Raw genomic sequence first — 24,134 nt, forward strand, 5'->3', positions numbered from 1 at the left:
GTGCCTTGCACCCACCACCAGGGGCACTAGATGGAGCACGTGGGCAGGGTCTTCATGGAGACTGGCCTAGAACCTCTGTGGGCAGGGTGCACTCAGCTGGGAGGATGGTATGGGACCACGGGTAGGCACAGAGCAGTGTCCAGGGGTGGAGAAGGGCCAGGACCAGGATTGTGGGGCAGTAAGATAGCGTGGCACTGGGGCCCAGGGAAGAACCACAATCCACTCGCCACATGTCCCTGCCTGTGGAACTGGCGTTCATCACAGGGACATGCAAGGAAAGGATCATGGCTCTACCTCAGGCCCCAGGCCTGCACTATCACTGCCCCATGATCCCAGGCCCTGCCCACCTCTCCTTCTCCTGAACACCAATCCCCACCTGTCAGTAGCTCCGTGCATCCGAGCACACCCTGCCTGTGGGGGTCCTGGGCCAGTCTCCAAGGATACCCTGCCTGCCCATCATCCAGTGCCCCCAGTGGTGCATGCAGGGCAGATGGGCTGGGACAGCAGAGGCACTGGCAGCGGCAGCCGGGCAAAGCGAGCCCCCACTGTGGGAGCTTCCAGGAAACTGAGTCTGGCCACTGTGCTGCCTCTACCCTGCCGTATGCCCTGGGGGCGGCAGGACTGGCTGCATATGCCCAGGCTGTCCCCCACACACCTGTGTCAGGACCCACCGTAGCCCAGATAGAATCCCTTGATGGGTTGGATCTAGCCCGCAGACTGCATTTCATCCATCCCTGAGATAGTGGGAGAGGTCCTTTTGCCAATCCTGTTAAATCGTAATTAGATTTTCTTAACTGAGTTAGTTCTGTACTCCTGAATTAATACCTGCATCTTCCGTGTCTGGGGACTAATCCGAGACGTGATGCCAGATGCTATACAAACAGTCTCTGTCCCAAAAAGTTAGTTTTCTGTCCCTAAGTGCAGCCAGAAAGGTTTAATGCCATGATTCCTGACTTCACCACAGTGTTTAGATATTCTTGCACAACCATATGTGATATCTTGGGATGTCTTAAAATCATTGAATTTTTCAAGTGCCTTTTTTTTTTTAAATGGGCGTTTATGTGCTTACTCTTATTTTCCTCAACATGTCATGGCTCTTTGAAGCAACAGAAGACTAATGTTATCTGACTCAACGCTTGTGCATCTGCACTGTTTATGGCCCCATACCTGAGCCACCCATGAAAGGTCTATTGTAGTTCTGGTGCAGGATCCTAACTGAAGACATTGTGGGGGAGAAGGGGTGCATTCTGATTGATATTATTCCTCTCCATTGACATCAGGCAGCCAAAATAGTTCTGTTAACACAAGTCCTGTGATTCAACAGAAAACTGTCACAACAGAATGTTGTCACTAGATCAGCATATATTACATCACACATAACTCACCATTTCCTTTGGTTTTTATATACCCATGGATGGCAGTTTGTTTTGTGACAGCGTTCTGTTCCCTTGACATAGGTGACTCTCCAGACCTCTGTTCTGCTCTTATGCTCTATTAAACAAAAAGAAAAAGAAAAAAAGCTTAAGACAAAATAAGGGTGTGTTATATGATAGAACATGGTTTGTCAGAGCCTTGACTTTCTCATCTCATCGAAAGGGGAGCAGAACATTGGAGCTTTTCCTCAGTGGAGAAAATTTTTGTCCACCAGCAGTTTTTGAGTTTGTCTAAAATTTACAAAAATGCTTTGTTGAACTGCAATAAGAAAGCTCAGAGAAGAGTGACACTGCATCACTCACATTTAAGAATGTAGTGGAAGCCTGCATTCATGCTTTCAGCCCTTGTAAATGTGGCTAGCATAAAAGGACAGTCTGATATTTACTGTCAAGGCAAAGGAATAACAGGGTGAAATGAGAATAAGCCATTTTGACTAAAAGAGAACTTTAGGTAATGTACTGATAAACAGAGTGCTATTTGTGGGACAAGACTTTCCTTTCTAAATATTTTTTAAAGTTTTTTCCACGTGGAAGTGCATATAAATTACTGATCTGCCACAGTTTTATAAATTTCATTTTTTTTTCCCAGGATCATTCTGTCTTTCTTATTCATATTGTTTTCTACAGCTGTCAGTTGACATGGGTTTATCCCTCCAGATTAGGTTTAACCCACTTCTGGTATACACTTTACATCATTTTAGGGAGATGTTGACTAGCCAAAACATTGGATGCAAATATATGGAAAATTGTGAAAATACCCAAATTGAATATGAACTTTATGAGGTAGTCCTTTATCTTTTAAGTAGGACAGCAGCATCCTTCTCCTTCTTTTGTTTTTATGCAAATTTTTTTAGCCCCTAAAATATCAATTCATTATTTTGAACAAAGGAGAATTTGACACCTTTGACAGATTTTTTAAAAGCTACAAATAATGCATATAATCCAATGCAACATGTAGTTAAAGTAACTATAATGTACCTTCCTGTTTTCCTCCACTTGTAAGAAACAATACTGAACTTATATACTATAGTCCAAAGTGGAGATTTGTTTATCCCAGGTTTTTAGGAAAGAACCTGGAGTCCCAGAGTGACATACATACTATTAAACATTCATTGAATTTCAAGGCTGTTAAAACTGTTCTACAGAAGAAAAAAGGTTGCAACCAAACCTTGCTTAATTGATGCTGATGATTGTATTTTATTTTTTTGCCCAGAGAATGTAGCTGTTAAAGTATATGCACCATAGACAGTTTTCTCTCTTTTTGCCAGTGCTACTAAAAAGTTATTTGACCAACTTGTCTTATACATTGCAGTTCCGACCATGTATACCCATACACACCTTCAAGCCTGTAAATTAAGCCAGGAACCTTTTTAATCTCATGCCAAGTTTGCTCATGATGATACATTATCAAGTGACCTTTTTAAACCTTAACCAGCTTCTTTGAAAAACATTTTTTTTCCGAATTTTTTTTATTGATTTTTAATGTAAAATTATGCTTTGAAGTTTACAGTTTATAGTCCCCTGAGAGTTAGAAAAGTGAAGGGAATGGGTCATATATCCCCCTTTTTTGTGAGCCCCATGAGACAATACATGCCTTTAAGGCAGCACCTTGTTATTCCGCCCCATCGAATGCCACGTTGCATTTGCAGGGGATCAAACCTAAGATGAAGAAAAGATAAGAAAATTGGCCCTAATGAAATCCAGAAGCAGCAGGCATTTTCACCATGAACTTGGAAACTCACAGTGGAGAACTGAACTTTAATTCAAACCAGTCCCAATGCCAAACTGTGAGGCTTTGAAGTCTGTAGAGGAATCAGTGGAAATCCTTTGAGCTCAACAAAGATACTGATATACTTTTTTTTTTAACTCTTCATATGCTTGGCTGCAAATCGTTTAACAGAAAGCTACATTTTACATAGAAGTATGGCACACCGGCTAGCAATTGATGACCAGGTTCAGTAAAAGCATTTAAATGAGATTATAATTGGGAGAGGCTGACATCTTAAATTAATCCTCTAAAAATTAAACAAATGAGTGCAAATTAAATTCATGGTCATCCTGAGGTTCAAAAATTGTTTCAAACAGTACTATTTATATACTGCCAAAAAATAATATCTTGTCGTTAGGTTTTTCTACCGATTTTTATAACAATTATAAAATAAATGACCCGGTTTTATCTAAAAGTTTGCGTAAAGCTAGAAGTGACATGACATCTTAATATTTAAGGAAATGCATGAGTCTATTAAAAGTATTAGAGTCATTTCACAAGTGGTAGCAGGAGTTAAAACAAGATAGAGCAGTTTTGTCTTGGGCTGTGCCATGACTGAGGATTAAAATCACAAACTGCATAGTTGAGACGATAAACTATTGATACATTTTGAAAAAGTTCACTTCAACCATTAATGGACATTCCATCCAATAAAACAAATGTAGTATTTAATTGAGCACTTGGCACCATTCCATGGTATTGTAACTGTATGGATATGCCTGTTTGAGACTGCATAACATTATAATTTAGCTAAACATTTACTGCACTAATGTTCCATGGCTGAACTCACAACCAAGGTATTTGGGCAATATAGATTTCATGGATTATGAGGAATATACTGAAACTGCAATGCATAAAATGTATAGCATATTATTAAAAAATTCCTAAAATCATCAAAATGTTATTGGAACACATTTTTTGTTGGTACACGGTTCTGATTTGTTTTCATCTTTACTTTTACCAGTGTCTGTTGTTTCCTAACTTTACATAAAATAAAGAATAGTGTTTCTGTTTTCATTAACTCTTCGGACGCTTCCAAACATAATCCTAGGTAAGAAAATCAGAGCAAAAATGCATACTTTGTTGTTATAGGGGTAGGAGAATTATCATTGACACAATGAAATAAAATTACTTTTGTACATATTTTTATAGAAGCTCAGTATAAGAATGTGTATACAGTGAAGCACTAGCAGTTACGTTGTCTCTTGTTTACCTGGGTTATGTGATGGTACTCACCTGATCAATATTAGATACTGAAGTACTGAGACGAAAATCAATTGTATATTCCATATACATTCTATTTTAATGTTATGCACCTTTTTAATTAAAATATTTAAACCGTAAGTGGAATCAGGACTGTAGAATGAAAGATTGCTGCTTGTTTTGAATTTCTTAAAGGCCCATTAATATAGCAAAAGCATTTTTAAAAGCTATATCTACCAAAACTTGATAAGAGGTACAGAGGCTTTTCTTTTTTTTTCTCTACTGCTAGGAATTTCCCCATGGAAACCTTGTTTCTGTGTTCAAGATTTCATGTGCTCTGCCTGCTTATTTCTTACCTGAATTCCTAACCCTATTTGACATAATAAATTACTCTGGAGATGATTGTTGCTACAAGCAGAGGGACATGACTTAAGGGGACAGATTAGCAGCAGGACAAGATGCTTTGTTATATGAAGCCAATATTAGGAAAAGTGTTTTGAAATAAAACAGGATGAAAGTCACTGTTTTCTGGCAGGCATCAATAACTTTTTAGATTGTACAGAACTGTTTACCAGAAAGAAAATTTAAATATGATTTGCCTTTGCTATGTCTGTTTTGATTGATGGGGTGGCCATGAATAGTTAATAAATTATACATTTATTAAAATAAAGTAGAATGAAAGAATTCAAGAAATTGATTTTTTTCAGAGTAAGTAATTATAGTCAGCAGTTCCAGTATTTACAAATTTCAACTAATGCATAACTTCAGCTTAGCTTCGTTTCATTTTAAGGACAACAGCAAAGATTTAAGAAACAAGAAACAGAGAAAAAAGGCTCAAAAGTGTAATTACTGCTTGCATAACACTGTGCAATCAACAACACAAAAAAATAATCAGACCATAAAGTCTCTGTGTTGCAGATCTCCTTGTTCTTTTGATAGAATCAGTGATATCACAACCGCCATAAATAAAATGTATACTAAAAGAGCCTACTCCATATAAAATTACTGGTTTTACTGCCCGTAACTTTTATCTGTAGCATTTTTCATAATATGCCTATCACTGCAGTAACAAATAATCATTTCAGATTTCTTCATTATTGTCTTTTGGGCTATAATTTATCATGCTTAGTCTCAATAAAAAAGAATACTTTCTTCCTTGTACTTAATTTGCCCAAAACAAAGTAGAAGCAGTATGTCTGATGCATCTGAAATGTTGCTCACAAATATTAGAAATGCATAACTCAAAAGTCAGCTTAAATGCTCATCAGTTCTATTCAAATCTTAAAATAATATTTGCATCTGAGATTTTAACCCTAAAGGCTACATTTTTGAGACAGTTTCTAGGGATTAAAAAAAAGGGGCTGGGGGGGATTAGGAAGTACCTCATGCTTAAACAGGTAGAACAGTTAGTACAGTCCAAATGAGTGTAGTTAGTTTGAATGGTCCCATGGCCCAAGTCCTGCCCATGCAGAGTCCCACTGAAGTTGATGTAGCTTTATACAGTTATGTCTATACAGATCCTGTTGCAACATTGGGTCTTGGATATGAGACAGATGAGGCTTGAGCTAGCACTTAGACTAGAGGCACAAAACCAGGAAAGGATTCATGTCTGGAATCCACTGCACTAAAATTCCATGTACTGATTCCACAGGTTTTCACCCCCAAAATTGGCAACTATCATTCAGTGAATTATTTAAACATTAAAATAATGTGCCTTGCCTTTTCCCAGATTTCAGGTGCATCTGAATGGTAAATATATCCACCTTCAATTTCTGATCATGCTCAAAGCGTGGTGCCTTAGATGTTTGGATATGCATTTGAAACTCACCCTTTAAAATCAATGGATAATATAGACTATGCTTGGTCAGATGTAGTGATGGCACTTGCTGTAACAGATGAACGAGCAGGCTGTAGCTCATATCTCAGGGTTTGGGGAGGGGGGCCGTTTGTGGACCTTATATCTTGCTTCAGATATCAAGCAGAGCTTATTTCATTTTTAAAACAATTACATATGGATGCAGTGGTAGCCATTAAAAAACTTACATTTGCCAACCATTACAATAGAATGTTCCCCTTTCAAAACATAGGAGCAACTGTGGAAATCTCAGATACTTCCATGCAATCACTTTTGGCAGACAATGACGTTTTTTAATGACAACCATTAGGCATCCTTTTTTGCAAATACATTTCAAACTCTTTAATTTTCAGCAAGTTCTTAACACTTTATAAGGTATGTGGGGGGTTTTCATACCACTAGAGGGTATCTTTTAACTTCTGTCATGTCTACTTACCGTTGGTGAATACCATTGCTGACATGAGTAAGATTTTCGTATTGGTTACCTGGCATTCACTGCTATTTCATATTAATCCAGTTCACAAACATTTATATGGGAAAAATGGGATGTTGATCATTCATGTCTCATAAAATACAAAGACTTATCATTCACTGGTCATATCAGTCATTTAAAATTGTAGCTGTGGACATGCCGCTATGTACAGTTCAGTGTTGATTCTAGTTTTTGCTTCTATTGGAATTGGGGGGAGACCACAGAACAGTCAAAGGTGCTAGAAATTCCAGCAATGGCATAACCTAGTTTTGAAAAAAACTATGATGATTTTAGCAGTTTTCTTTTGGTTAGGAATTAAATAGCTCAGTAATACTTCAAAGCAGAAGGAAAAAACGTCGCCACATGAATTTGCTTCGAAACTGCTGCTTAAGTTTTTGTGAATAATAGAATGCCTGTGGGTTTCACTAAAAAGACTTTGTTCGCTTTAAGGTATGAGCAAAAGGCCCTATTTTGTCTTTATTATATAATAATGTGTCTGGAGGAAGAGTTTATATGGCAATAAATTCATTTGGGAAAAAAAAAAATCTCATCTTTTTAGAATTGTGACAACAGTTAAAAGCCCTCTGCAGCCTGGTAAAGATCAACATCGCTCACTTAGTACTGTGACATATAACCACTACAGAAAATTGATTCTTATTTTTCTGACAGGGTAAAGGGAATGAAGTAGTTTCCTTTTGTATATCTTTATAACACTGTAGACTGGCCACCAGTAATAATGCTGGGGTGCATTAGATTACCATGGCAATCATATACCATGGCAATCATATGCGATGAAATGAAACCAAAACACTTTAGTCAGACCATGCAGTACTCAATTTTTACCTTTCACCATTCTGACAGCGCGATCATTTTTGAGTCAGCTTTATGACATCTCTCCAGTTCTAGCTGATATATCTTGGGATCGCATTTGGCTTAACAGACATTGTTTAAAGACCTGTGAAAATTGTACACCGCTTGACAGCTGTTCATGTTACTAACTTGGAGTATTTCCTGCCAGTACACTAATACCTTTAGAAGTTCTTGGTGCTATGAAAAGGCATTCAAGAAAATGAGAATAGACTACATACGTGACCACTACTTACAGGTAAATTGTGGGTTTTATCTTTCCTGAAAGATTTTTGCTATGGCCCCCGATTCTTGTTAAATAGAGGATTTCTTTAAATTGGACTTCGGGAAGAATCTATTCTGTCTGCTAGAGCAACCCATGCAGTGTTCAGCTATACCAAAGGAAACAATATGCAAGGAACTTGATGGTATTTCTGAGTATGGTACTCAAAAGTTAGGTTTTATTTTCTTACAGTTGTAATAGATTTCTGAAAATCTTGCATGTATTCATGTTTTACACATGTTCTTTCTTTAAACATTGGAAGTGTTACATCACTATGCTAGATTTAGCATATAAATAGCACAACTATTTGAGCATGTTTGAGTGCTTAGTGTTTTCATAAGACAGAAAGGTTAGCTGGGTTTTCTGGGAACATTAATATTGATTTAACTAGTGGTTTCCTTGAGCTTTAGCAATTGCATTGCTAGGAAATGCACTTGAACAACCTCAACACTAAATTAGCATACCTATCTAGGTAGACGTAGATAAAAAAAAAAATCCCATTAGTTTATATATACTCTTTATGCACATTAAAAGAACACGTGGTTTGAGAGCATGACCCAACACACTTCTTGACATAGACAAGTTCATATATTTGGGCAGATACTCTTAGCAATAATAAACATACAACAGGGAAAAATATATTGCAGATGTGATCTCTTTTGAAGATGGAACACAATTGCGTTCTGTGTACAAAGTATTTTACAAACTCAAATCTTGGAAACAAGTGTAAATTACTACAATACATAATAGCTAACATGACTTTTATAAGTTGGAAATAATAGCTTCAGGAACAGGGAGTAAAGAAATGCTGGCTTCTCCAATTTAAATTACTTAAAGCTTCAGAAAAGTGGAACGTCATTACCCACAAGTCATATATGTAATAACATAGGGGATACTTTAATAAGTATAGTAGTCATTGCACCACATCAGAAAAAGAGCAGAGAAAACACTACTATATGCAAGAGAATGTGAGTTTTAGTTCACCTTCATTTTACACCATTCATTTCACTTATTAGTGATATTATAGCAGAGGACGAGTACTCAAAACAGTTTGCTAACTGGGTACCATGGCTGTATGTCTGCCCATATATTCCATGCTGAATACAGGGCAGGTGCACCAAAGTACTGAATCCTTTAATATGACATTCATCCAGGCATGTTTTCCGGAAGCTTTTGTGTTCTCAGGAAAGGTTGTGGGTCTGTAACATTTCAACTAAAGAAAATGTATTTATTTCAAAATGTTTACACGGATATATTTTCAGTCCTTCAATGCTTGCAGTGAGGGTATCAGATGAAATTGCAGTTGTTTGTTCTCTCTTGCCCTTTCCATTGTACTTAGTTTTCATTGTGCCATCTGGAATTTGGTGTTTGCATCTAAGAGTTTCTTTGGAATAGGAATTAAGGCTAGATTAAAGTTTTTTGGGAAGGGAAAGATAAACCAATATGATAGTACCTTCTTACTTGGAAATAGAGAGATTAGCACTTGTTGGTATTTCTTGTGCGTCTCCTTTTTTGGCATGGTAGCTTTATTTCCTGTACCTCACTAATCATTTGCAAATTTAAAATGGATTGAATTGCTTTGTGCCTCTTTAAAGTTGATGAGAGAATTTTATTTTAATTTCAACAACATTAAAGCTAGCTTTGGTTTCTGTATGTATTTATAGACGTCCTGTTTTATGGTAACCATATATTATTGCCAGCTTTCAATCACTTCGTTTATTAGTGGGTTAGTTGAGTGGTGGGTTACATAAGGATAAGACCGACATTGTGGTTTCACGCTCTCCAAACAGCCACACAGAATGCCTCATCAGGGAGTGCTTGTATTCAGTGTGACATTGCCAGCCTTTAATTATGGTTAATGAAAACTGCAGGATGGAAAAAATAAGTGCCTTTGCAGATGCTGGAGCAGTTTATGGAGATATTTAGGAGCAGCATATTGCTGCAGCTAGAGAGACAAGTGCCACGCAATGAGGTCATTAAATGATGGGTTTTCCAGTTCATTCTAGTTTCTGCCAAGTGTCCTATCCTTTCCCCTCTTGTCTCCATTCACCTTCTCCACCTCCAACCTAGCTACACACAAAATGAAGACTGAGATAACAAGAGTGTCTATCAAACCTGGAAATCTAGAGGTTATTGTATGTGGAGTTATTTTCCTATTTGGACTGTCACATTATTAATGATTTAACTAATGAACTCCTCTAAATAAGTTATGCAACAAGCTGGTATTAACTTTAAAATTGAACTGTGTGACATAACGTTCCATTAACCTGTTCTGTTAGCCTGGTTTTAATAGTCTCATCTTGTGGCAACAGGGAAAGTAGATAGTGCTAAAAGCAAAAATACTGGATTTGATGGTAGCTTGCTCTAGATGATAATGTTTCTTTGTTCATTCAAGAGTATCTCCTACTGTTTAATTTTCATTGCAGAACGGTAGTGATGCCAATTGCCAATGAATTTGCCCCAGATGTTGTGCTGGTATCATCTGGTTTTGATGCTGTGGAAGGTCATCCTACACCTCTTGGAGGGTATAATCTATCAGCAAAATGTAAGTTGCAGCTTTAGAACAGGGGGCAGATCCAGAGCTGATGTAAATGGCTCTTGCTCCATTCACCTTAGTGGAGCTGTTACCACTTACGCTAACTGCAGACCTGCCCACAGGTTTTTCTGTTTAATGTGTTCATTTGTACCATTTGTATTCCTGTCACTGTGTTCTGTGCATTTCAGTTGCTTCCTTGTGTTGGCCCCATGGGCATCTTGCTCTCATAAAACAACGTTTGTATGCAATTCTTAATCGAGTGAATGGTATTTGCTAAATAACATTAAGTTACAAGTTTCTCAGGCAGAAGTGAAGAACAAGGAAATGTCAGATGTAAACACTGAGGATTTAGAGATCTGCTGGGATTCAGTTTTCTTCTCCAGAGCTAAATGAAAATAAATCAGGTTGAATATTTTTCTCGTTGTCTTTTCAAAAGGTTATGTAGTCCAGAAAAAAACCTTTCCCCTTCAGATCCACAGTGATGTGAATTGCACAAATACAGGGCTGAATTCTTTCCTCAGTTGCCCTGTTGTCAATCTGGATTTACTTTGCCTAAGCCAAAGAAGAATATAATTTTTTAGCCAAAGCCTAAAAAATCAAAAAGAACTTTTACAGTTTTGATGCCTGTTAGGAAGGTGATTATCTAGGGTGAACTTGGAGGTTTATAAAGAAGCTGAGCCTACAAACTTTCTAAAAGAATGAAGTGAAATGGAAGACTTTAAAAGGCGAGGCTTTGGGTTTTTTTTAAGGACTACACAAATGCTTTGCAAATGAGAATATTTTATTTACCTAGTTGTTGAATTTTCTCTAATTTTGTTTTACCTTCATAAAATGTAAAATTGACCTCAGGGAGTTTATTATGTAGTTGGTTCAGGCAGTGAGATGTGTTCCCAGGCTGTTAAATTAACCAAGTGCTTTAGTTGTAATCGTGCCTGAGGGTGAGACTTACAGCAAAATAGAAAGTAGGGAAGTCTGAAATAAAAAGGTTTTTATGCATTTGTTTTGAGTTGGGGGAGTTCCTTCTTTTTTCCTTTCTGGAGTCTGTCATTTAATCCTTGTGATTTATGGTTGGGGTTTTTTTAATAGTAGAATTAAATATACTGGGTGTCAAATGATCAAAGTCCAGGTGTTTCAAGGACTCTTACAGCATATTGTATATGTAAAGAAACTGCTATTGAATGCTGGATGTCAAATGCCTGTAAAGCATTGTAATTGTAATTTTTCACAAACAGAAGCACAAACCGCAATCTGTTGTTTTTCCCCCACTATCTCCTTCATGACATTCGTTCTGATGCTTTTTTTTTTCTCCTGTGTTATATATCAGAGCAGAAGCAGCTACCTTCCAACTTTGTTCCTGTCATCAAGAAGTTTTTCTTTCCTTTCCATTCCTTTCTACTGTGTTAAATTCAGAACATAGCAAAACAGATTCTGACTTTAGTTATCCTGGTATAAATCTGAAGTAATTTTAATGAACGTTACAGAGCTCCTCCAGGTTTACACGCGTGGAAGTGAGATAAGAATCTATTCTGTAGCGCATACACTTACGCTGATCCAAAAGAGTTGAGCTGAAATTCTGAAACAAACGTATTAAAATAGAACCTGGCTTATATTATGTGTTTAGTCCTTGCAGATCCCTTGTGGTTTATTTTAATATGATGTAATTCCTTTTTATAATTCTTTGATCCTTTGCCAGGAGTCTGATTCCACTGACAACCTTTGCCCTTTTCTTGCATTTCCTGTTTCCCTGTTACAGGCTTTGGGTACCTGACGAAGCAGCTGATGGGATTGGCCGGAGGTCGAATTGTTCTGGCCCTTGAAGGGGGTCATGACCTGACAGCCATTTGTGATGCATCTGAAGCATGTGTTTCTGCTTTGCTGGGAAACGAGGTATAAAGAATATTAAAAGCACTATGAATAGCTTTATGTTGACAAATTCAAGGTATTACAAATTCAACAGCTTTGTTCCAGAGCTCAGTATGATGAAATTGTATTTTGCCACTATTGATTAGCGGTTTTCTACATTTCTTAAATTTTAATTTGTCTTTGTTCCTCGTCCTTTCTTTAATGGAAGAGCATCAGATTGAAAAAAACATATTTAAAAAAAAAAAAAATCCCTCTCCCCTGTTGGCAGCGTCTCAGACAATTAGAACTGAATTATAAAAGTGAAATTTGTCTTTACTGCTCATACCCTTATTGTATTTCCCTGGGTTTGGGCAATGACAGTAAATGTTTATTTTATATTTATGGTCCTTATCTGAGACTTTCTCTCCTGTGTGCTCTCCCTCCTCAGTAGCCATTCTGTTGTTTGTTTTGATAATCCTTTTCACATTTTTCAGTACCACAGATTAGTGTATTGAAAAAGCATAGCTGTTGTAGGATGTGTTAAGGAAGGCTGGTGGATTGATAACTAGATAGGAAGCATGTGAGTTTGGAACCCCCTCTTAAGTGTCAGGAGCAAGTCTAGTTTCTGGCACTCAGGAAATAGTTCTGTTTTTGGGGATGGGTGTGCGGACATATCGCTGCTTTCCTTTTCCATTTTTCTTTTGGATAGCAGTGATAAGTACAGGGAAAAAAGGAATTGAATTCTTCCTTTGTCACTCCAATAACCTTTGAGCAATCTCGTTTCAACCTGCTGCTACCTCAAGTCCAATTAAGATCACTAGTTATATGTATCTACCAAAATGAATAGTAATGAAATAGTTAATAGTGGTCACATTTGACTTAACTATTTCTCTCTTGGGATACCTGATAACTAGGGAAATCAACTGTACTGGCATCCAGTCAGATTCAGCAGCGTGATCCGAGTTGGAGTCCCTGACTCTTTTTTTATATTGTCAACTCATGAGATTCTCATGAGCAGAGGTGATTTCCTTCAGTCTGTCATAGTCAAAACCCTAGATCAGATTCAAGCGCACAATTAAGCAGCAAATCAAAAAATAACCCTTTGTGCAGCCACTTAATCACAGGCTGTGCTTAAGTCAATATTCTGCAGTTGTCTGTCATGTTTGTACCTGTGGCACACACTAAAGGTGTCCAGGTTCAGTTCTAACTTCTATTTTTGTTAGCTTATAGGCTTGTGAATTTCAGCGACTTGTTTATTTTGGCTAGCTCCAACCCACGTCTTCGGGTGTATTCCTCCTTTTTTGGACACCCACACTCCTCATGGTATACTAAATGTGTTTTCAGTTCATGGCCAGAATCCAAATGGCAGAATGCTGGCAGACATGCATGGACACACAATGGACAGAACATCATTGCATTGCTTTTCCATCTAGGAAAATTGGACTCAATGCTAAGAAGCACATGTCTGGTCAGACTGGAGCCTTAGAAAGTAGCCGCTATTAACTCAGAAGATGTCATCATAGCAACAGCTCTGAGAAGCCTTTCGAAACAAATGTTGAAGATGAGTGAAGAATTTTTTTAAAATATAGTATTCATTGCCTAGACCACAGACTGCTTAAAATTAAAGTGTCATGTAAAAACGGTTAGATATATCAAATTGGAACAATGCTGTAAAATTGGGATATTATTACAAATTGAATGCTGTGCAAATTATTTTTTGCTGTCTCTGGGATTATGGGATTACCATGTATGCTTTGCACTGTATGAGAAGGCTGTTTGTCAACATGCATGGATTCTACCTATATAACCTCCATGCGGGATTTGGAAAATCAGCTCACCCGTGGCCAATACGAAGCATTCCTGGATGAGAGCCACCACCTTCAGTAGAATCTAAATCTTTAGTCTGTATGATAGCTTCAAGCTTTTATTCTCTACGATAGCCCATAGAATCATACATAGCTGTTCTGGATGCAAATTGAAGTGCAGCACCTCCTTCCCTCCTCCCCCCTTCCCAGATTAAGTGAGCTCTGAAACATCGAGGCAGAGAAATATGTCCTGGACTCAAGTAAATCTTTTATGTTTCTTAGAGAAAAGGAGAAAACAAGTCAGCCTCATGTTGGATAAGGTATATAGACACTCTTCTTAGGGCCACTTCCCCCTGTTTCACAGAAGGCAAAACTGTCTGTCAGGTGAAAGGAGGGTTCAGTCAGCATCTTTTACCTTCCCTGAAGAAGAATTTGTTCTCTTGTAAACTTTCTTTGATGAAGAGCCTGGTGATGCAAGAAGTAGACAACAGCAGCATCAAAAATGCCAAGAGATATAGAATCATGTGGAAGAACTCTTGATCCATACTTCAGCTCCAGCGCTGCCCGATTAAAAACCAAGGCCTCCAAAATAGTCTTGAACTACAAATAAGCTTTTCTTGGAGTGGTGCTGCAATTTAATGGCAAAGAACTTTCTTTTCTCTGTTTTGACAAGTCCAGAGTTTAAATATGCACAAAAGTATAGGCAACCTGTATCTGCTGACCACGTTTAGCCTCCTCTGAATCCGGAACTCTTTCTCTCTCGAGGTAGCTAGCGAAACCATCTGTGCTAGCCTCCAGTCAGATTTAGCAATGTCATCTCATTTGCAGTCCCTGCCTCTCTTAGACTATAAACTCATGAGATCCTCATCAATGGAGGTGATTTACTTCAGTCTATCCAAAACTGTGATGAGGCCTGCTTTTTGAGTCTCTTACCTAGTGGGCGCATCCACAGTAGCTTGTTGCTACTGTGCAGTAGTGTTGGCAGGCACTAACCGTGATGCACCGCTACTGCACAGTAGTAACAAACTACTGCACAGTAGCTCATTGCTACTGCACAGTAGCATCTGAAAAACATATAGGGATGGTACTGCGCAGTAACGCGAGTTACTGCACAGTCATTTAATGCTTGCTTATACAAGTACTAAATGATTGTAGTAATAATTGCGCAGTCTGCCCCTTGTGTAGACGCAGCCTGTGGTTCTCAACCTTTTTATATTCAAGGTATCCTCCATTAGGCTCAAGGCACTCCTCAGAAAATGCCAGTTGTAAGTTTTCCTTTGTTTTTTAACTACAGAAAAATAATAGAGCAGTTTTACTGTTGCAGTGAACTGAGAAAAACCACAATAGGTCAGAAGTTTTTAACACTCTGAATTCCAATTTGAAATCGCTGAGTTCATCTTGTGAGTCATGTTTATGCACCTAACAGTGCTAACATTGACTGGCACCCAAGGGCACCTTTGAAAGGATCTCAAGGCCCCCTGGTTGAGAATCACTGCTCTAACGTTTTCAGGACAAATATTAAAGCTTGGAAGGGGAAAGGGTAAGAAAACAACCAACAGATTATAGGTGCTAGTCTTTTCCTTAGTGGTAACCTTGTTTAGAATCATCTCATGAGATGTACCTTTTGTGGGGGGTTTTAAATACTCCAAATATTTTATTTTATCTATAAAACTTACGAGTGATCATTTCCACTTAGCAAAGCAAATATTTGTTCATAAGTTTATAGATTGATATGATTTAATATAGAACCTTTTTTCTCTTGATAATCAGGAAAATAGTGAGGAACTTAAAAGCTTTTAAGGATCGACCTGTTCTTGGTTTTGATAAGTAGATTATAAGCCTGTACAGATAGCATGACAGTGGTCTTTTACTTGCGCACATCAAAAAGCAGGAAGCACTAATATTATCAAAGTCTTTTTATAAAATCTTTTTAATGCAAAGAAGTTGGAGGGCTCTGTCCTGCGGGCCCTTTGATGAAGTTTGATATACAGTGTGTTAGACAATTTTGCATGCATGCACATGGACAGCCAGCTGTGGACAGAAGCAGGCTGCAGGGGAAATTTGCTAACTTAAGAGATATGGCAAAATTATATGGTGAAACAGTAGGAAATGAGAAAAAAATGTAGGCCCCACAAGTGTCCATATTCACCAACTGGGATTAGAATTTTAATTTTAAAAAAATGTCCGTGTGGTTCCAAAGTGTAGAGCTTGGGGTTGCTCCCAAGTGTCAGGGAAACAAAAATATAGCTTTCATTGTGAGCTTTTTACGTACCAGAGTATTTATGTAAAATGATTTAACAATGTCTGAACTTTGTTTTTAAAATGTTTCTTTCATTACAGTTTTTTATTTATTTAAAACCAATCCAAATAATGTGAGTCCATTTGAAAGAATACAGATTGCAGAAGGCAAGATACACTAAGGACCTGCCCTGCTTATGAAAATTGCACTTAACAAGCCACTACTCTTTTATAAGTGTCTTAAGGTGGCATCTAAATATAATTAGCAGAAAGCAGGGGAGGTAGCACAGCACAGCCATCTAGCATCCCTCTGCTTTCCAAACTTGCACACCAAACATCCTTAACTACCCAAGGTCAGCTACCAGGCTGCCTAATTTTAAGGCCCAGGCCTTCTTGCCTTTCTCTGTGACTTAGACGCTAGCAAGCTGCTGCATCTGGAAAACATCAAATATTGCACTGGGTGTTGTGTGGTTTCTGCAATACCAGCCACTCCCCCGTTCCCCACAGTCCCAAGAAAACTAAACCACCATCACCCCCCTTGAATTTAACCTTTACCCAGAAGGCTGATCTAGCCAGAATATGCTGCTACATACCATCCTATCAGGCTGTAGTTGAGCTGCAGGATGTTCAGCACACTTAAATATTTCTTAAGTGAGTTTCCATTTGAGGCTGGGACTGTCATCAGTGATGGCCTCATGCCTCAGCATCTTTCCTCAAAATGCTCCCTTCCTAGACAGTCTCCCAGTGTGCTGGTCCCTCTCTAGGACAAATGCGTGACAGTGTTTGAATACAGTCTCGTGCTGCTTTCACAGAAACAATAATTGGAGACTTTTTTGCAATGAAATGGTGGCTGTGTCATCACTGGAGCTTGCTGTGTGTACAGTGGCAACCTCTCCTTTTAAAACTGGTTTCTAACCTCAAAAAGCTAACTTGGGACTGGTGCTCACTTATACTCCATGAGTGAAGCCATAATTTAACATCCAAACTGCGTCTGTGGCCTGATAAAGCTCTCTTTCCAAAGCTAAGAGAAAATGTAAGCATAGAGTCCTAGGCAGGATACAGAAAAATGGTACTATGATAGCTGATAAGCATATAGAGGTGGAGGTGGGAGGGAGGCCAAGCTAGCTAATTGGACCCAGCTGGTAGAAAAGAGGCCATGTCCTCCAAGATGTAATCTTGAAAATGTTTCCAGCATTATGATCAGGGACCCTGGCTGCAGTAGGAGATGTATTGATACCTGTCTGCAGTGAAAGCAAACTGAGTGATCCTGGGCCTGTGTTTGCTACTGCTTACAATTAGTCTCCTGTGTTTACTACTAATCTGAGGAAGAAGGAGTATTGATAATGCAGAAGGGAGTGGAAGAGGAGGCATCACAGAGACAGAAGTACTGTCTGTAGGTGCTATGGGAAACACCCTGAAATGGCCACTGCATGGAAAGTCCCTAAACACTTGCCATAGGAGAACCAGCATCCAGTTGGTTTGTTTTGAAATAAGTGCTATAGGCCAGAGCCCTTGGGCATAAAAGAGAGGTCATCCCTGAGGAGAGTGCCAGACTGAGGCCTAGCCCAAGCTTTGCTGCTCAAGAGAAGGGAGCCTCTGTCCCTAAGCTAGTTGGCCAGGACAGAAGTGCTATAATACTTTACACTAAGATAGTGGCAGTCATCCTCTCAGGGACTTGGCACCTAACCCTGTTACCTTCACACCATAAATGCACAGTGTGTATCTGAGCAGATGGCTCTTAATAGCCAGCCAGGTATGACACAGGGAGTGACTTAATTAGGTCAGATTTCTTAAGCTTAGCTATAGATTGCTCCACATAGTGAGGAGCACTGGGCCAGATGTCCAGGAGCTCCCAGTATATCCTACTATGGAAAAATAAAATGGTCAGAGCTGACCTGATATTACTAAAAGCGCTCATGGTAACAGACCTGTCAAATACTGCCGGTACATATTTGTCTTTCATTGCTGTGGGCTCTGGCCACAATGTCAACCAGCTGCCCAAACCTCTTGTTGAAACCAAGAATCAGCAATGCTGTTAGTAGTTGGATTATGCCAAGCTCCAGACATACAGTACAAATATTGCACATTAAAGCAGGGGTGTCAGGCTGGATGAGTAGCACAGGGCCAGTCAGTTGTCCAGATGAGACCCACATTCATAGAATCATAGAAAATTAAGGCTGGAAGGGACCTTAGGAGGTTTTCTAGTCCAACCCCCTGCTCAAAGCAGGGCAGTCCCCAACTAGGTCATCCCAGCCAAGGCTATGTCTAGCCGGGTCTTAAAAACCTACAAGGATGGAGATTCCACAACCTCTCTGGGCAACCTCTTCTAGGGTTTTACTACCCTCCTCGTAAGAGTTTTTCTTAATATCTAACCTAACTTTCCTTCCTGCAACTTGAAACCATTGCTCTTCATTCTGTCATCTGCCACCACTGAGACCAGCCTAGCCCCATCCTCTTTGGAACCACCTGTCAGGTAGTTGAAGGCTGCTATTAAATCCCCCCTCAGTCTTCTCTTCTACAAACTAAATAAGCCCAGTTCCCTCAGCCTCTCCTCAGAAGTCATGTACCCCAGTCCCCAGTCATTTTTGTTGCCCTCCACTGTACTGTCTCCAATTTACCTACATCCTTTCTGTAAGGGGGGCCCAAAACTGGAAACAGTACTCCATATGTGGCCTCACCAGTGCCAAATAAAGGGGAATAATCACTTCCCTCAATCTCCTGGCAGCTTTCCTACTAATGTAGCTCAGTATGCCATTAGCCCTCTTTGCATCAAGGGCACATTTGCCTCATATTCAGCTTATTGTCCACTGTAACCCCCAGGTCCTTTTCTGCAGACCAGTTGCTCAGCCAATCAGGCCCCAGTCTGTACTGATGCATTGGATTGTTCTGTCCTAAGTGCAGGACTTTTCACTTGTCCTTATTGAACCTCATGAGATTTCTTTTCGTCCAGTCTTCCAATTTGTTGAGGACTGTCTGAATCCTAGCTCTACCCTCCAGTGTATCTACTACTCCCACCAGCTTGTGTCATCTGTAAACCTGCCTCCATCCCATCTTCTAGATCATTGATAAAGTTAAAACACAATTAGACCCAAGCACAGACCCTTGGAGCACTGCCAACTAGACATTGAGCCATTGATTACTATCCTTTTAGCCCAACAAGCCAGACAGGTTTCTATCCACCTCATAGTCCATTCATTTAACCTGCACTTCCGTAGCTTGCTTGCAAGAATGTTGTGGGAGACTGTATCAAAAGCCTTGCTAAAGTCAAGGTATATCACATCTGCTACTCTTCCCACATCCACAGATCAGTTTATCTTATCATAAAATCTGGCAGTCAGGTTGGTCAGGCATTACTTGCCCTTGGTGAATCCATGCTGACTGTTTCTCATAGTTTCATAGAAGTAGGGTCGGAAGGGACCTGAGCAGATCATCAAGTCCAAACCCCTGCCCTGGGCAGAAAAGAGTATTGGGGTCAAACAACCCTGGCTAGGTGATTATCCAGCCTCCTTTTGAAGACCCCCAGGGTAGGAGGGAGCACCACTTCTCTTGGAAGTTGGTTCCAGATCCTAGCAGCCCTGATAGTGAAGTAGCACCTCCTGATATCTAGCCTGAATCTACTCTCCATCAACTTATGGCCATTATTCCTTGTTACAAGGAATCACTTTCTTCTCCTCCAAGTGCTTAGAAATGGATTCCTTGGGGGCCTGTTGTATGATTTTTCCAGGGACCCCCCACAGCCTCTGCCCATATGGACTGGGGGGCAGCATGAACAGTATAGATCCCACACTGGCTGGGGCAGGCCCCATATGCAGCTTGGGACTGTTCTGGCACATGCCACATGTGGCATGGAGTTCAACTTTGAGAAGAACGGCAACACGGGGAGCCAGATGATGGGGCTTCATGAGCCAAATCTCTGACACCCCTGCTTTTTAAAGAATGGAGAGGAAAGGAACTAACCAACTTTGTGACCCGGGATGGAGATCTGCACAATGGATAAGAAATGGAATGAAGCCCAACTTTGTCCCGTGGAACGTCTCCTAACAAGGCCACAGCTGTTCATATTGTGGGAGAAGAAAGCAATGCGGACAAAGTAATTTCCTGCATTGTTTTTTCTTGTAGTCACTTCTTGGTGCATAAGCCTTTGCCTCAAAGGCATCAAAATAAAATCTATTACTAAGAGATGTGCAGCTCAGCATGTCGTAGCAAGATACTGTGCACCCACTCTCCCTAATAATTGCCAGAGGTGAATGTAATGGTGATGGTATTGTGCAGCAGCTAGCAAGGAATCATGGGTGTTATAGGAATGTTATTTTCTGTTCAAGTGGCAGGAAACATTCAGTTGAGCTTGATTCTGTTGTATTCGTCCTAGATGCATCAATATGATCCTTTATACGGTAACACAACACTAATCCTCTTGCCCATGTGCACCAGAGGGGAATTGATGCAGGCACCTCCCCCCCCACCCCCAGCCAAGTTCTGGCATGGTTGGACGGTAGAGAAAAATGAGGGTAACAAGAAAACAACCCAGCTGTAGCACAGCTGGGCAGGGGAGGAGGAAGACAGAGACTAGCTTTGAGAAAAGATGCTCAGTTAGAGTATGTTCAAAACGGGGTGGATAAATTGTGACGGCTAGGGGCGGGTTGTGTGAGGAAATTAATCAGACAAGAGGAGAACTTGCCATGGTGCTGCTGGAGCAGTAGGAAGGAGCCTGTCACCTTCTCTTTTAAGTGGTGCTCCATTAATAGGGGCCCTGACTAAAGACAGCCCCCTAAAATCAGAAGGCTGTCAGTAAGCAGTGTGACATTACCTGCCATCACACGGGCATGTGCATAGAATTGATGGCCTTATTTTTGAAATAGTAGGCTTTAAATCTGCCAAGCAAAGAGACTGGCAACAAGCAGTTGCCTTAACCCTCTTCATAATGCAGAAAGATGCTTTCCAACTGCTGTGCTTCATGGAGGATAATTCCACAGCCTGCAGCTATTACATTATGGAGAATACCATGGAGCGGAGATGAGTAGTCTGTTAAATAACCTACAGTTCAGAGCCAAGCACCACCTTTTCAATGCTAAGTGTGCTGTACACCAAGATAAGTTGAAGGGCATTAATAAAGAGCTCAGCTCAGTTTTGTCCAGATGAGATGTAGTGGAATGGTTTCTGCCTGAGCCAAAAACAGTCATAGCATAAGATGGGACCAAATACAAGTTGTTTCAGTCTGTAACATTTTAAAATGCAGATTTTTTAAATTATGTTTTCTAATTATTATTATTATTGGGTTGAAGTAAATTCCAGTACTCCTGCAACTACCGTTCAGCCAGTTTGTCAAAAAAACAGCTTCCAAAAGAGCAGCCAGTTAATGACAAGCTGTCTCTTTGCTTGAGCTGTTGAGTATGGCTCTGGGTTGTGGATAAATTTTACTGATATGATTTAACTGTGCAGCTGCTGCTGCTATATTGCTAGACAGTAATAATCATATTGACTATGGTAAAAGGTTGTCAAATGTGACTAGCGATTGTGACTTCCATGTTTCAGTGCCTGACCTAAGACATATTAAAGAGATCTGATTTTCAGTAGCTGAGTTCTCAGCCCTTTCTGAAAATCAGACCACTACAACGTTTCCTACTATGAATGCTGTACAACACAGCAGTCAGGTTTGGAAAGCTTGGCATGTGAGTTTAATTAGTTGTTGGTGGCAATTTGATCTCATGTAAATTAAATCCAAATGATATATTATGGCACTGGCTGTGTGAGCTGCCCATATCTGTTCTGTCAGTGCAACCTAGTCATAACAAGCAGCCATCCCTGCTGTGCCAGTTCTCATTTGAGTAGAGCAGTGAATTGTTCTGCACTGAACTGAATTCTTATGCTAAAACAATATAAATGTTAAATAAAAATATAAGGAAAAAGTCTGGGGTAAAAAGAGAAGGGAACTCTTTTCCCTCTATAACATACTTCAGATTTAAGTCTCTTTCCAGAAGTAAAATACTGGTCAGTTAGCATGCTGTACTGTACGACTGACTCCTGTTCCTTTCCCTGATGCTCCTTTGCAGAATCGTGGCAGACCACATTAAAATGTTTGTAATATTTCCTTCAAGGGGGCAGAAAAGGGCCCAGTATTGAACTCAGAATTGCCAGATATCCAAGGATATCCTGGAGGTAACAGGCAGCTCGCCCACAGCCCCACTGCACATATCCCCCACTCCTTGTAGGCTCAGCAGGCCACATGGGTCCCTAAGGAAAACTCTCAAAATAATTACAAAGGCCACATCCAGATGAGCATGGATGTGTGGTATGTGGTGCTACAAACCTGTCTGGCACCACACATGCAGACATTCCCCCTGCTACAACCTTACAGCACAAGGGGTTTTTTTGACCCTGGGTGATCCTGAGGTAAAAAAAAAACCCATGGCAAAAAAAGCGGGGTGACACATGTGGCAGCAATGCACACCACCCGAAGCCAGAGGCTCCCAGCTGCAGGAATGCCACAGCTGCAGTTCCTCCAGTCTCCCAGGACCCCAGGTAAGGCTGCTGCCTCCCTTACCCCACCAGGAGTGCCACATGCCAGAGGGTGCATGGCATGAGCGTTCCCCAGGGATAAGTAGCATTGGTACAAGGTGTGCTGTTGTGACTTGTCCCCAGGGTGACAAATGTCTGCGTTCATGTGGACACAGCCAGTGTGTTTTATTTGAGCTTAGGTTTTCAGTCCAGCAGGCAGCAATGCAAGAACCATGGATTTAATGATAATGGCCTAAATGATTTTACTAAAGAAGAAAGGATGTTCTAGCTTTTTGAAAGATATTTTTTCTCACCCTGAAAAGACTAACACAGTATGAAGTATAAACCAAAAAACCCACAAGATTGCCTCTGTGCATACAAAATAAAAGGTCCCGATGCTGCTGTTGCTGGCAGTGGCCGGGGCTGTTTGAACAAGATGACATTTGTGTTAGTGGCTATATCTTTCACTTCCTGCCCAGACCCTTTTGCTAAACAAATAGTTTGACAGAAGTCCATTTGGTCTCGATTTGGGCATGCTGGAAGAAGAGGTGGTTTTCTTACATTCTGTTGCTAAAATAGGCTCAACCTAGTTCCTTGTGACTCCCAAATCCCAAACTAATAATGTGAAAATATCAGGAAAGCAGATATCATTTTGAAGAATTTAATTTTCTTTTTTTTTTTTTTTTTTTATTGGATGAAGGCCACAGGATTAGAATTGGATATGGGCAGAGTTTTAAATTGTGCTGTTGTGGCACAGCTAGATTTTAGGACCCTTTGCTGTAAATAGAAGTATACTACAGTAAGATCTAGGGTTTTTTGGCCCAGTAAAGTTAATTAAATGGAAACTTCTAAGACTTACTAAAAGCCTGTTGCTTTTCTTGCCCTACGTGTGCTCCCCCTCTCTATACATTTGCTCTTATATGATGCTAGAACGAAATAATATTGCTTTTCCAGTGTTGCCATAGTCAGGGTGTGCTTCTCATTTTGAAAAGTTTGGAATTCCTTTACAGTGAACAGTTTGGACCTTCTTTTTATCTGACACTAGGAAAATGTATGCCAGGAAACCAGAAGGAAATGTAATCAGGAAGAGTTTAGAGGGTTTCTCTCTTCAATCCTACTTTCCCCCACCCCTGAGCGCCACAGAGTTTCTGTATAATCAGTGTGAAATAACATGAGGGAGTACTCTTTGTTTCTAGGGAATTCTCAAGACCCTGTCACTTTGTAAGAGCAAGCGGCAGCACATACTCTGTTAAATGGAGGTGTGGTATTCACTAAAGCACCAAAATAAAACTTTGACTCCCTTGTAGTATTTGTAGCATCCATACCCTGCCAGTAAGATGGCAGCCCTCCCCTGCAGA

General features: G+C 40.0%; 1 protein-coding gene across 8 annotated transcripts in view; it reads left to right on the plus strand.

Annotated features, from left to right (window-relative positions):
• The window catches only part of HDAC4 (histone deacetylase 4), a 426,792-nt gene that overhangs the window by 387,994 nt on the left and 14,664 nt on the right, over positions 1–24,134 (plus strand). For all 8 annotated transcript variants that reach the window (XM_019492149.2, XM_019492145.2, XM_014594242.3 and 5 more), the window contains 2 exons: positions 10,287–10,405; positions 12,150–12,283. In XM_019492149.2, the coding sequence (XP_019347694.1) occupies positions 10,287–10,405; positions 12,150–12,283 (253 nt within the window). The remainder of the gene's footprint in view (positions 1–10,286; positions 10,406–12,149; positions 12,284–24,134) is intronic.

This window comes from Alligator mississippiensis, chromosome 4 (assembly GCF_030867095.1).
Source record: "Alligator mississippiensis isolate rAllMis1 chromosome 4, rAllMis1, whole genome shotgun sequence".
In the NCBI taxonomy this organism is placed as follows: Eukaryota; Metazoa; Chordata; order Crocodylia; family Alligatoridae; genus Alligator; species Alligator mississippiensis.